The 15,631-nt window shown below is 34.8% G+C and overlaps 1 protein-coding gene across 2 annotated transcripts in view; it reads right to left on the bottom strand.

Moving 5' to 3' along the window:
- The window catches only part of LOC150104717 (uncharacterized), a 218,458-nt gene extending 206,483 nt beyond the window's left edge, over window positions 1–11,975 (bottom strand). For both annotated transcript variants that reach the window (XM_090395894.1, XM_090395895.1), the window contains exon 1: window positions 11,840–11,975. In XM_090395894.1, coding sequence (XP_090252020.1) covers window positions 11,840–11,935 — 96 coding nt within the window. In that variant the 5' untranslated portion in view covers window positions 11,936–11,975. The remainder of the gene's footprint in view (window positions 1–11,839) is intronic.
- Window positions 11,976–15,631: the final 3,656 nt, after the last annotated feature.

The raw sequence follows: 15,631 nt of genomic DNA, 5'->3' as shown, positions 1-15,631 counted from the left end.
TGCCTAAAGTAGATACAAATTTTATTAGTCGGCATTTATACTATTTTAATATTATATAATACCAGCATAAATCCTAATTTGTTCGTTGTGTCTTTAATATATGCTTTATACAAATACCAAATCTTCACTTTATGTATTATGCTAGTCTGTGAAGTCGGTGGGTGGGAACCAAGTAAAAAAAATGACCAGCATAGATCAATTTATCAGTAAACCTATAGCACATTTGTACCATCGGCTAGCTAAGGATTTTCTCAAATTTATATATATATATATATATATATATATATATATATATATTTATTTATTTATTTTATTTATTTATTTTTTTGTATTTTTTTATTTATTTTTACATAGTCCGGAAACCCTGCTCTAGAGACCCAACATATTTCAAGCCAGCAATAAGCGGGGCGGTGGTCTAACATCAGGCGATGAAATTCATTTCTCTCCCTAAAAGACAATCAAAAGCATCGATGCCCACGGCTGGATTCGAACCCGCAGCCTGTTAATTGGAGAGTGGGTATGCTAACCACTCGGCCAACCAGGGCGGAAATTCTAAGCGATTCACTCTTGAATCGCAGAGAATATTTGCGAAACCTCTCAGATCTTTTGAAGCATGCGGCCAAATGCAGCTTTGGATTTGGAACTGTTTAAAACCAATATAAGAAATTAAGGTATTAAGGCTCTCAGTTGAGTGCGTCCATCTTATTTTCCTGATATGCAGAAGGGAAAACCCTTGCCAACTCTGTCTGCGACAGACTAATTAAACTTAAGTAGACATCACCTGGACGTTTTATGCTTTCCATTCCAGGGATTTGCCACGTACAGACTGCATACTTTTCTATGAGACCGCATGACCAAATATTCTAGGCAAAATAGTTTATTATCCTTCATTTCGTTTCTTGTAATAACATCAATAACTTGACAATTCCAAGAAATCTTTCAATCATTGAGGACGCTTAAGTCTTATAATGTAGTATCAGCTTCGTATGCACGTTGAACAGTTAGTATTCTTTTCTACTTATTTCACTTCGGTTAGTTTAACTGATCGTTTTATTGCCTTCTGTGCTTTAAAAGGTAATTGAAAGATAATCAAATAGAGTGAACTACGTGACCGAACTGAATAAGATATAAACACGGAATCCAGCTACAACTATCAGTTGAGGTGTGTGCGCGCTAATCGATGGTGTTGCTACATATCACTGTTACTGAGTCTCACTTATATCACGTTCTTTCTGTCCAAAGCATTCGCATTTTGTACAAAAACAATAACAACATCTCTATATGATTTTCTTTTATTCCGCGAAATTATTAGTAGATTAGATACAATAAGAGATCCATTATGTGGTCATAAAATTTCCAAAGATTCAGAGAAAAAAAATCTGAATTGCCATAATGGGGATAGGGGAGAAAGCTACTCCCTCGGTATCAAAAGTAGTTAATCCAACTGTGCTTTAAAAATTCAGAAGTTCATGTACTTGATAAATTTAAACCTCTCATGACATTAGCAGAATTTCTGATCTTTTCATTTCTTGTATGATTAACCTGCGTTCGTGTTCTTTAAGGATGAAAAATGTCTGAATTTTTACAAATAACGAATGAATTGTAAGGTTAAATTTATTAAGTATTTGACCATTGAAACATCTGTATAACTGTAAAGAACTAACCATGATAAGAAATGGAAACGTTTACTCATCCGACAGATGATCTCATGTAGCGATAATTGCAACTTTCTCTGTGTTTCTCATAAGATGTTTTCAAGTTATAAGGTGAGCCGCAAGCCTGAATGTGGAACGAAACTTACGCTACAATGAATAGCCAACGCATTAACGCGAGAAAGTCCTGAAAACAACACAAAGCTTACAAATTACAGTACTACTCTTACCTCATTATTTTCGCTTGCATGACGGCGTCATGCACAAAACACCCAAAGAAAGTCAAATAAAGACGCAAACATTTTACAGTTCTTTGAAATATTTTGTATAGCACGTAATTCTCAAAAACAATCAGCAGAAAACAAGACAAAAACACATTTCGAATTTATGCTAAAATATGAACAAAATGACGAGACAATCGGTTGTCTGAAAGGATTAAATTACATTTCATATCCAATTTTAGATGCTACGATCAACTAAGAATTTATTCAGTTTTTACTTGAAACACTAAGCCGTAAAATAAAATTATTACTTGCAACCTTGACGTGATACTGCATTCGTAACAGTAAACTAATAAAACGTAAGATGCTGCATTTTTTAATATAATTTGTTCATTTTTAGGGTTACACTATCAGATAGCATGGTTTCAAACTTATTGGTTTTTTTTAGTGGTAGATGATTTGCTATATTAGCAACTTGCAAGTCGCAAGATATAATCAAGCATGAGCTTTTGCCGTAATGGAGATTATTATGGATCCAGTCATATTTTATAACCAAATATAGAATAAATTTCAAGTTTCGAACATTTACCAGAGAACACGTGAGATACATAACCTTCAAGTTTACGTTTTCTTTCTATATTTGGCTAAAATATTGCTGGATCAAAAATATCTTACATTTTAATATTTGTTTATGCTAAATTTAAGCCTATTGTCTCAATACATTCAATAAATGTATACATATATTGTTATTTTTAGAGAAGTCTTTCTGGCAACCATACGTAGTTTGGTATAATTATAAGAGATGAAGTGTGGTACAAATTAGCTTTTATGCACTGCATATTCCGTGGTTGTTTAACGAATTGCAAAATCCTTATAAATGTCAAAACAATCAATCAACACAGATTCATTGTTGTCTGTGCCAGCCTGTTGGCCGGATGGATACACTGTCCATTCGATCAATGTGGATTCAAATCCAGCTGTAACATGAATGTTTGTGAATCTTTAGGGTGGAAGACGTTTGTTGTCGCTTGTCTTCGATAACCCTACTTATTGAAGACCTGAAGCAGCTTGAAAAAAAAATGTTATGTTTGATCTCTAGAACAGAATTTCGGATTATCTAACTTATCCACTAAAATTCAAGATAATTTAGCAATCTTTCGTAGATAAATGTGATTTACATAAAATAATTAAGACGATCATGCATATGAGGATGTGCTTTGAATATTTCTTGCCACTACCAATCCCGTTTACTAACTCAGTGACGAGCATAAAACTTCCATCAGTATTATTATGTTAGTATAACGAACACTAACTTGACTCGCCATTTAGGCAAACAGCGCATATTCTTCACTTCGGCTACTTTTTCATACCGATCGTTACAAAATCAAACTTTTAGCACACAAGAAGAGACTGGGGAACACAAAGAGTGCTACTTCAAAAAAAAAAAAAAAAAGTTTCCCCCTTGAGATGCAAGCAATTTAACAAGATTCCAAACACGAAACTTTGTCCGGTCCAGTTATCATAATACAGAAACGGAAGAACACACTGTAGTTTAAATGTGGGACCCATGTGAGTTACATCAACAGAAAAACTCGCTGCAGGCAGCAATACACCGCACATCCAAATGATATGCTCGAAGCACGTGACATACATTGGAACTCCTAGAGGAATCAGGCTAAGCAAGAAACGCGTGCAATCTACATAATTTATAAAAGACGGCTTGACTATTTTTTTCGGCAGTATACTAGGTTTCTTTCAAATTGAAGTGAAATGTTCGAAAATAACGAGCAGATTGGGGATTTTGCACGCGCTAAACAAAGCTACAAACATGAAGTGAGAGAAGGAAGTATTTAATGATATAAAATTACGTTTAGTGCTGTGTATTCAAAGAAGCCAAATATCTACTCTTGTTGTCATGAAGAATGAAGCAATATTGACTCCCAAAATTGAGATTAGGAACATCACACATTACCAGCATTGTAGTGGCAATTCACTTTTATTTTCAGGCATCTTGCAGCAAGAAACTTTAAGGTAATTAATAACCTTAACTACGAGTAAAATGCTGATGAAAATGGGCTAATAAATATCTGATGGTATTTTGTTATTCGTAACTGCATGTGTAATGAGAAAAGATAATCAAACACTGCAATTCATTTAAATAAGGCTTTAACCTTTTTACAAGTTCCGCATGTGGAAGTGTTTTTATTTTTCAAATAATCATAGGATTACTTCTTAAAATTTCTTGGAAGTTTTAAATATTCATGACGCGCTTCATCGAATATTCTGTGATGTCGACCTTAAATAATTAAAATAAAAAATAACAAAATGTATTTACTGTCGGCGCACTATGGATGGGTGATGCATACAAAACGATGGCATTAGCTTGTCTTGTTTAATTAGAATCTTGGTAGTTTAATGATCAGCTTAGTAAGGTTTCTTAGAATATTTACTGAACGAAGTACTCCTTCTGTTTCATACAAGCAGAATATCTGAATACAGTACCATTAATGTCTCGCTCTGCTAATTAAATGCATTCATTAAAGCATAAGAAAACGAATGTCAAAAAATTAGAAAACAGTTACCAGGTTCTGTCTGATAAACACTCCAAAGCAAAATAATATGCTCTGCGTATGTAAAGTACTTTATAATAAACAAAATATCGCTCAAATGTTATTTTAACTGTATATACCAAAAATAAACATCGAATAAATAAACAGGACTTTTAAAAGAGAGTCATGGTTGTTCACAAAACCATATCTTCACATTCTCGGCTAACATGTCAACATATGACAAATTGTGTGTGGAATGCATTCTTTCAGAAAGAAATGGGAAAACGTAAATGTTGTTAATATACTCCAATATTCCATTTTTGTTCCCATATGATAACAGAATATAACGAAATATGATAATTTGTTATACAAAGTGCTAGAAAGTTACCAGACTGCAGCGGAGAAGATTATCAAAGTAAACTTACTTCCTAATGTTCACTGTCGTTCTCGAAATTGTTCTGTTCAGCATGTATACAATAATTTCAATCTATCTATCTCTCGAAACAAGCAGAGCAATTTTCTTTGGAGACAGTGATCATTTCTCACTTAAAATTTTTAAGGAATCGATGGCTTCAAATATTTTGTCTCGGAGAAATCTCTTCAAGTTTAAGAATAGGAAGTTGTGGTGAGAATATAATAGATGTGGAATGCGTACAATACACTATGTGTACAGAAATTCCTGGACAAGAGAAGGCAAAATGAGCAAGCGTAGAGGAAATCGACTTTTATTCTGCTACTATTTCAGATATTCTTTCTTTCTTCTCGTTGCATCTTGTAGATGTCTTAAAACGAGAGTATATGATGCTAGTGATTAACTGAATATCCAACTGGATAATCAGCTTAATCGTATATTCTTCATCGAAACTCAATCAGCATGAATTTGGTATTCGAAAGAGTATTTCTGGATTGTTTGGTCTCAGGAAACCTGAGACGTACGAGATTATGATTCTGTCTTCTCAGTGATCTCCTTGATATGATTACTGCGTGGTTTCCAGAACGCAACATAACACAAAAACCACCGCTCCTTGTTTCTTGTGGTTTGTTGCACCATTTAAGGCACGCTTTCTCTTTATCCTGGATTGCCAAGGCGAACCATGTAGAAGCATAAAAAAAGCATATCGTCCAGCGGATCATAACAAGTAAGCAATACATAATGCAGCTGTAGTTCCGTGATACCATCCCAAAAGGTTTTTAAATCACACAGCAGTGTGATTTAAAAACCTTTAGGGATCCTGAAGCGATCACGCTTCATATGCTATATAATAGAAACTTAACATGCGAATTTAAAAGATTTCCGAAAGTCCTATGAACTAAAACATCTACTGGTATATGTAATCAAAGTAAGTACCTTTCGAAGTTGAACTTGCAATACTTTTATAATATAGAAATTTAATTCTAGTCACATGGAAATCTGTTATTTGATTAAAAACATATATCACTAGGTTGAAGTATATGAGTAAATAATATTTCTAAAGAAGATCACAATGCCAAGTTCGTAATCTGAACAAGCAGTTTTCGTCACAATAACAATATTATAACATCATGAATAACAAAAAAATTGAAACTTGGCCTATTCAATACTGTTATAATGTATATCTCAACCTTTCTTAGTTGGAAATGCTGTTAAAATAATCCTTTCCAATTCATATAACAAACCGATACGCTATCTGATCAAAAATATCCGGATGCCTGCTCACTTCAACTCCCATAGTAATATAAAAGCCATTAATATAGAGTTTTGTTGTTATAACAGGCTTCAGTCTTTTGGGACTCTGGTATATTGCTGCGGTAATTACGTTCCATTTTTCTCGACCTCATTAATTCTCTGTCTGCAAGAATGGTAATTACCTTCCATTCTTTTACATAGAGTGAGGTTGGTATACTGATGGAAGGCGATTGGGTGGCCGCAATCAGCGACCCCATTCAATCCACATATGTTCGATGGGGGTTCAAACTCATCTCATCAAGGCATTCCTGTACATTCCTCGTATTGTAGACAGATGCATTGTGATATTGATACAGGAAAGGGCTTTCACCAAACTATTGCTATAAAGTTGAAAGCAGAGTTGTCTAGAATGGCACAGACTGCAGCGTAAAGATTTCCCGTCGCTAGAATCGGGGTATCCAGCCCGAACCATTAAAAACAGCCCCAGACCATGATGCCTCTTCCACCAAACTTCACAATTAGCACAGCATATTCGGGCAAGTTGCGTTTTCATGTCATCGGCAAAACTTAGATCCGCCCTCGGAGTGTCAGATTGTGAAGCTGGTTCCCGACTTTGAGAATTCGTTTCCAGTGCTCCACGGTCCAATGGCAGCGAACTTTACACCACTCCATCCGACACTCAGTAGTGTCTTCCTTGTTGCTGTCAGGCTTTTGTGCCGCTGCGTGGCCATGGAAATCCACATTCTTGAGTTCCCGACAAACAGTTTTGGTGCTGGCGTTGCTTGCAGAGGAACTTCGGAACTGGAAAGCGAATGTTTTTATTTGAACCTTTCTTCGCAACCAAAAGATTCATCACTCGGCAGTCCCGCTCTATGATTTTATGTACAAGTCGCGATTGGGCTGTGATTGCTCCTAGGTGAATACCTAGGAGCAATCAGTGATACAGTGAATAATATCACTTACAGTTGATCGGGGAAGCTGTTGTATGGCAGAAATTTCCCGAACTGACTTGTTGCAAAGGTAGTTATCCTATGGTAGTGCTACGTCGAAAGTCACTAGACTTTTCAGGAAGGTCCATTTTACTGCTATACTGCAAGACAGTATAGCAGTAAATTGTGGTTGCGATATACAAGGTGTGTTCAAAAAAAGACCGAACTTTTGCTATAAAGACTTTATTGCCCATTTTACAAATTTTAAGCACTGTACACTTCTAAGTAGTCCCCTCTACTGGCGATACACCGTTCCCAACGTTTCTTCCATTATTGGAATGCTTTCTGGAACGCCCTTTCTGTGATGGCGAGCAGTTTTCTTATCGCATTTTCCTGAATTTCCTGATGTTTTGTCATATAACTACGGATGAGCATTGTCGTGCAACCCAAGTCTGGTTTTCCCACAATTCAGGCCTCTTCCTGCGCACAGCATCCCTCAAGTGGGCTGCTAAAACTTCCTGGTACAACTCATTGTTTACCATCTGACCACGTGGTACAAATTCATAATTCACAATTCATTTCCAATCAAAAAACACAACCAACATCACCTTGATCTTTGACAGACTCATCCGTGCTATTTTTGGTCGAGGAGACACCCTTTCCCACCCACTGCGACGAATGCATCTTGGTTTCAACATCATAGTCATAAACTTTTGTCTCATCTCCTGTTATCATGTTCTTAAAAATGTTCTTAATGAAAGCTCTCTCATTGTCACTTTTTCACTAATCCGACGAATAGCTTGTGCACATGCTCTCAGAAGATGTAACTCTACGACTAATGCTCATAGCAGAACGGGGAAAATGGCAGTTTGTTGTCAAAACCTGCCGTTAGGTTTGCTCAGTAGTCGCAGCGCACTCTCGGTGCTGGTTGGCGCGCTATTTAAAAAGATCGGTCTTTTTTTGAACACGCTTCGTGTGTAGCCATACCCATTACTACAAAAAGGATATCTCTGAGCATAGTATAAACACGTTTTTTTATCTTTCTTGAAAAGAGAAATATTTTTATTTCAAGAGTTGTTTTCAATGCAAACAATGCGTTTGGATTTTGACATGTATGGATTACAATACATGATTAGTCTACAATTAGGAGTATGAGTTAACTATGTAGACTAACGTTTAACGAAAATTAAATGTCGCATTAAATACGTATTTCTTTCCGATATGGCATCATGCATTGTAATCACAACATCACTTTAAATAATTTTTTGCCTAATACACAAATGTGTGTGGAGCTGCACATGCATTTCACAGGAGAAAAACTTAGCATCACTTCGGCATTCTATCTTCTACAATTGGAGCTGAAGGAAGATCATAATGTGCATATACTATATCAAAATTTGAGTCTTTGTAATGTCAATCCCTCGATCCAAGAAAGGTCGTAAACCTTTCTTGGTAATCCGGAACAGTCTGCTTCGGCTACACGGAAATGCTTAAGAGCGTTGCCCTTCGATAAGTAGGATGATAGTCTCACAAAGTGCGATGAAATTCATCTACCACCTTAAGCCATTTAAAAATGAACAGCAAGTGGTATTTGAATTATGAACTGAAGGTTGAAAATGTTATCGAGTTGAGATAGGTCCACATCACGCTGCTATCAAGTTGAACAAACATTTTACCTAACGTCGACACGCAAAATGAACAACTGTGTCTGGGCAGGGATTTAATAGAAATTAGACACTCGTTTCTGTCTGTCTGTTAAATAAATAATCACTTAACAACTGAATAGAACACGATTCCTAGGAATTCTCGACATTCATTAATTCTGTAAAGAATCAGAAACATCATAGCATTAAATCGCAGTGAACTTCTGCACAAAAACAAAATCAGAGCTAAGCAATCGAATAAATTCTGCGTAATTTAAGCGTGGTATTAAGTACTTCATTTGTATTTTCTCCCAGATGTGCTGACAACAAGTGATTTAAACCACAGCAACGAATTACAAGTACTGACTTGGGTGATGGCGTTTATCTTTAAATATCCTAGAATCGATACTGAATTGAATAACGGGCTGTAATTCCTTTCCTTTCCCCAGTAGTTGTTTGTTTGATTGTCTTTGAGATAATAAGATTTGTAGTCTCATTTATTCTTTCCGCTCTGTTCCCCCCCCTCGGACTGAAGGAGTAGTTGTGACCATGTGCAACAACAATGATTTCTCTCAAGAAACACAGCTATTCTACTTAGAGCAGATGTGGATGGAATCCACATCTGCACGAATTAATCCATGAATTTTTAGACATTAACTGTGAGACGTGATTTAATCATGTTTAAACATAATTAACAGGAAGGATAGCAACGAGAGTCGAGAAAAACGTTAAAACCAGCCTTTAAAAGCATACTATCAGAATCATAAGCGAACCTATTCTTACTGAGGCAGATGCACAGCAGTATACCAGTGGCAGTCGGCTCCATGGTATGTACAGAAACATATCGTGTGACTGTAAATATAAACCAAAAGCCTTCGCACTGGACCAACAGTCAAAAATCGGTACCGCAAAACTTTAATTATCATTATTTTCCAGATTATATTGTCGTTGCACTTCTTGTTCTTATGTGCGTTCTATTTGGAACACTAGAACCACGACAAACTCGCTCCTCTTGCTTATCCGAAGTCTGAAATCCGTAAAGGAATGCAAAATAATAACAAGAGGAAGAAGAGGAGAGTACAATACTTGAGAAAGATAGCATTGCTATCTTTCACAATTATTCATTCACTCATTCGTGTCTCTTGTTAATATGTCCAAGAGTTTTGTTTCTTCTTGGTTAATGCCGAGTACAGCGTTAACCGCTATATGTAGTATATATTAGTTATAATATTAACAATATTGTGCAGTAATAAAATAAGTCTTATAATTTTTTGATAATTTAATTGTGGTATATTTTTATATTAATCTAATTCACGTAAGGTATAAAGGATCAAGAGATAGGCAACTTAATAATCTTGCTCTAAAGAACAGATTATGGTCTCATAAGCAATATTGCACTGAACAATGAAATTCTCTTAATGCAGTTTTTTTGCACTAATTCATAGCACAGCGCTTAAATTTCAAAAAGGGATAAACACACGTTAGCGACGCATTCTTTCTACCCATGGCAAAAAACTGGAATCGATGAGAATTACCGCTGAGGACAGTGCTGTCATGATGAAGTGTATGTATGTATCAAATGTACGTGTTTTTTTTGGGTCAGTTTATTCGTTTTGTGGAAGTAAAAAAATAACGACTTTCTGGTAGAAAAATAGATGGAAACTCATCTTCGGCTAAAAATTTCTTATAAAGAAATGTAACTGTTCACTGCTCAAATGCAAAAAGCTTCCTAAACAGCATCCAAATACTGGTCGTACCAACCAAAGTGCATATACGTAATTTCAACATGTGGCAATCCATTACCTCTTTATTTAAAAAGTGCATCCCAAGAACACTCGCAAAAGATGCCACATCCTTTGCTATTCTGTTGGAAAGACGTGAGTTCAAATTCCTTCTACGACCAGAGGAATTTATAAGGTTTTCAAGTAGTGATCACTAAACATTATGTGCTGACACTAATTATTAAAAAAAATAAGTTGAATGTAGTTATAATTTATTTATTACTACTCCATGTTCCTGTTAAAAGAAATTTAAATACGCACTAATGGAAAACTTAATTCTTTTACATAATCATCCGGCATATAACAAATTATTAGATGTCATTCCAATATTATTCAAGTTTCGATAAATTCGTTATGAAAAATTGTCTCTGTTCATAACATCAAAATCTCATTTGGATAAATTTATTTATAAACAGCTTGCTGCTGTTAAAGGACGTCCAGATACATTATATATCATTAACTTGACAGAATCAATTTGACGATTCCGAAAAGTTACGTCTCGACTCAAATATTTTATTAGTTTGACTGATTTCTTATTCTACATAGTCGTATTAATTTAATTTAATTTTTTGAATGTTTTATGTGGTTACCACTAGGAAAGGTTTACTAAACCTATAGTGCATTTGTACAGTAGGTGGGTTGAGGATTTTCTTTCCATTTTTATCAATTTTATATATTTTTGTAAGTTTATATTTATTTTCACATAGTCCCGAAATACTTAGAGACCAAATATGAAACTTTTTCAGCCATTTCAGGCCTCCAATAAGCGGTGCGGTAGTAGTCTCACACAATGGGCGATGAAATTCATCTTCCACTTAAAGACAATAACATCCATGTCCACAGCGGGATTCGAATCGCGACCTGTTGGTAGGAGGTCGGGTACGCATTATTATTAGTTTAATGTGACAATGCATTAAACTACCCATAAAACTTTTTCGCAATTGGGAGTTTCGGAGTTCATCAATAAAAATTACTCATATTTTGTGCTTGAGTATTTAATAAGATATAACTAATGCAATCAGAGCCACCTTACACTTATTATACTATATTATGTTTTAACAGATATTAGGAACTACTCACAGAGTGATGCAAGTTCTTTATGTACATTCACAATTCGAAGTACAATTTTAGTTTCCACAAAGAGAAAAGTAAAATAAGTATTATTTTAAAATAATTAAAATATAACTCAATTAACAGCATGAAACGCTGATGTACAGTAAATACTTGACGCATTAATCAGAGAACGACACCTAGAAAAGATAAAGCATACAGTGAAACAGAGATTAAGTACGACGCCTAAAAATGATTAATTCAACTTATCAGCACGTGGCAAGCCTATCCCTAGTAGGCGATCTGGAGTTGTATACAAACCAGTGACATAAAAAGTCAGTCACTTACCAGGGTGTACACACCGCATGCAAAGCTTCCTGTCTTTACCGATTTCCAACAGCAGCAAGAGCTGAGCAGGGGCATCCTGGCACGTGTACACCACATAAAATCTTCCTCAGTTCTGCATCTGGGAAAGTGGGTGCGCTCCCGCGTTCTCGAGCGAACAGGTAGAGCGTAGTGACGGGTAAGTATAGTCAGAGAAGAAACCTCTCCTCACCATGGCAACCAGAGACTGCAGAGCTACTGTGACTGAGCTGTGCGCTGCGCAAGCTAAGTACCGCCACTTCCGCGCCAAAGCACACAATTGATCATGAAAAATCGTATGGGGTCCCAGAGTGGATGTGTGTGATCTCCAAAAACACGCTGGAGGGTAAATTTTTGCTTTGTTTGTCCAGAAAAAGTCAAAGGAGAAAAATGATTTTCTTTAAATGGATACGTGGGACTATCCTTTGTTTGGAAGGATATTCCATTCCATGATTATTTCCAACATTACTCTCTTGGTAAGAAATTACTAAATTATCTAATGCAAGCGTCTGGGTGTCTTGGAAAAAACAGATCAACATGTGAAATGTTGGAAATGAAATCTTTCACAACAGTGAGATGTACACAGAGCATCAATGTACTGCCATATATATTGTTAACAACACACTTTCGAAACTGCACTTCTGTTTTCAGAAACAGCAGAAGTTCAACAAAGTTATTTTAGAATAACATCACGTCTGTCTTGGGATCGTACAAGAATCGAGCAAAATATTTGGAAGAGGTTATCATTTTATATAAAAAAACTATATTTTTAATTTCAGGTAGGACTTATAATATTTCACAAATAACAATTTAAAGAAATAATAGTTTAGTTTTTTTTTTTTTGAACGTCTAGTTTAAAGTGTATGTGTGTGAGTCTGACTATGAGAGAAAAGAAAAGGAAGCAGACCTGCCTATTGCCTATCCTTTTTGTGCTCCGCACTAAAGACCGAGATCTATTTTCTGTAGTTATTCCCTGTGTTTTATGAATAATTCTTCTTCCCTCCAGCTCTCCAAACCAGCTACTTCTCTTTCTCTTTCTGTCATCATCTGCCAAGTTGGTTTAGGTCCTCCTCCTTTTCATTCCGAATCCATATCAAAACTACCAAATTGGAATTTCTCCTTTGTTCCTTTTCAACACACAGCCGATTCACTTCCATCTGCATTTTTTTTTATTTCACTGACAATACTTTTTCTGTTTATATAACTTATCATGCGTTATACGTTGTAGTCAAAATATTTTCATAAGCTATGCAAACGATTTGTTTCGAAAACTATTTAGTTTGATTTCCTGTTTCATTGTCAGCTTCGATATCTTCGATTCACACAACAAGGCTCTGAAAATTAGTATAGAAAATCATTATTTGGTTTTATTATGATAACCAATAAGTTCTGATTATTATTTAATTTTCTGAAAGCACTATCTGCTTTTGTCTATTTTTTCAGTAATATCCTCTCAGATTCGCCATCGGTATCTATAATTTCTTTCTCCCAAGTATGTAAAATTCTTAACTTCTTCTACTGTATGCTGGTCAATTTTAATTCCTTTCTGGCATTTGTTACTCATTTTAAGAATTTTTTGCTTTATTTATATTTATTTTACTATTCCAGCTTTTTCGGTTGTTCAACTTTTTTGATTTCTTCTGATTTTGCTTGTATATTAGTGTGTTTTGATGATATTAAGGCTGTTTCATTTGCAAGACCTACATCTTCTAACTGTGATGTGTTGCGAGATTCGATTTTATTCCTCCCCTTATATACTTGCAGCCTTTTTCATAATCTAATCAATGATTATGTTAAAGTGTAGTTCGGACATTACGCAATTCTGTCTTACACCAGTCCTTATCTCCAACCGCTTTCCTGGCGTGATTTGCTATGCAATAATACAGCTTTTATTTTATCTATTTATTTAATTTCTTTTATTATTTTCACATATTTATCAGCATTTCCATAGCTTTTAATAATTATCCATAATGTGCATACTGTCTCTGTCCATACTGTCAAAATCAATAAAACTACCTAAGTATAAGAAAGTTCTATATTCTATACTTTATATGATGTACAGTAGTACCTCCATCGGTTCTAAACCAACTTGCTTATGCCTTAATATATGGTATATTTCATTTTCAATCCTATTTATAAAACTTTTACATCAAATTTTCAGATAATGACAGTAGATTAAACACATTTCCAATAATTTCAAGTTTAGAGAGATCGCCTATCTTTGGGATTATGGTTATCATTGCTTCTTTCTGCCATCTAGGTATTTTCCTCTCTAGCACATTACAAACGAAACGCTAAAATAGTAATTAATAGTAGTAATAGAGCTAAAGTAATAATAGACGATAAAATAATCTAGAAAGTCAAGAAGTTTAATTATTTGGCTATAAATTAAGTTACAATTACGATTTGGAATTTCTAACAAAATTAACAAATTCTCCAAAGTAAATGAAATAATAAACAAAATATTAAGGACCGCAATAGTTGCAAAAATCAGACTAAGAATGTATAATATTTTATCAAAATCAACATTATTGTATGGCAATGAAGCATGGACAATAACAGAAAGAAATAAGAAAAGAATGAGAAAAACAGCAGGTTATAGATGACCAGATAAAAGGAAACATGAAGACAAACTGAGAGAACTAAACTAAACACCAATAACAGAAACCATACAAAAATGTAGAACCAAATAGAAAGAGCATCCAGAACGAATGGCATATGATAGAATACCCAAACAAATGATGAGCTACAAACCAAAAGATTGAAGAAACAGAGGTAGACCGATGAAACGCCAGGCCGAAACTGAAACATGAAATTCGGAATCATGACAGAGAGACAATACAATAGACAATAATTGCTAGAATTTTTTTCAGCTTAGAATAGTTACGAATTATTCGTTAAGAAATGAAAACTTATTTACCTTGTTAGTTTTATCTAAATCATTAGAAAATAAAGATCTTTTTACCTCATTAATTTTTCTATTCCTGAAATGATTATTTAGTTTGTCCATTACTTACTCTGTATCCACTAGCTTGAAAAAAGCAAGAAAAATAACTACGATCAACCGTTCACTACGCAGCCACACAGAAAGGACCGTGCTCACAGATAAAAATACGCGTTCACAATAGCAATAATATGAAATAACGCACTGTAATATCATATATATATTGAGTTCGAGCCTACACCGAGTGGAAAATATCTGGTTCGGAACAACAAATATTTTCTAATTTATTTATACGAAGCTGAATAAGTCTTCGTCAGGAGAAAGGGTCGTTTTTCCCCATTTCTGAGTTCCGTTAACCTACTCTGATTTTTTTATTAGAAGTATTACATGATGCTTAAAAACACTGTCATAAAATTTGCTGAGCATTTTACGAAACTTTCTCTCTCTCTCTCTCTTTTCATTTATTTTTTCTGTAGTCTACAAAATTTCCTTGCAGAATAACTAAGCTGCGGCCTGAATCAATATGAGAGATAGTTTGATATTTAGGAACAGCATAAAATTTATTGTATCCCATTGGATCAAATTTATAGATGACAGAAACTAAACGGCTAGGATATATGCACTTGTAGTGCACAGTATAGTAGTTCGTTACTTTAAGATAATCTCTGTTTCTAGCGTATATCAAAACTGTTATAATAGTCAGCATGGGACCAATAGTAAATATTTAATCTTAATCTTGGCAGTACCTGAGCAATTTATAAGCTTCCATGGTCATTTAACCATCTAATTGACCGAATATACTATACACACGAGAGCATTATATGCTAAGTATT

The sequence above is a fragment of the Typopeltis vanoorti genome, chromosome 7, assembly GCF_054136105.1.
Source record: "Typopeltis vanoorti isolate ZY-2024b chromosome 7, IOZ_Tvanoo_1.0, whole genome shotgun sequence".
NCBI lineage: Eukaryota > Metazoa > Arthropoda > Arachnida > Uropygi > Thelyphonidae > Typopeltis > Typopeltis vanoorti.
Note: the sequence above shows the minus strand (reverse complement) of the source record. Positions and strands in the feature narration are given on the sequence as shown.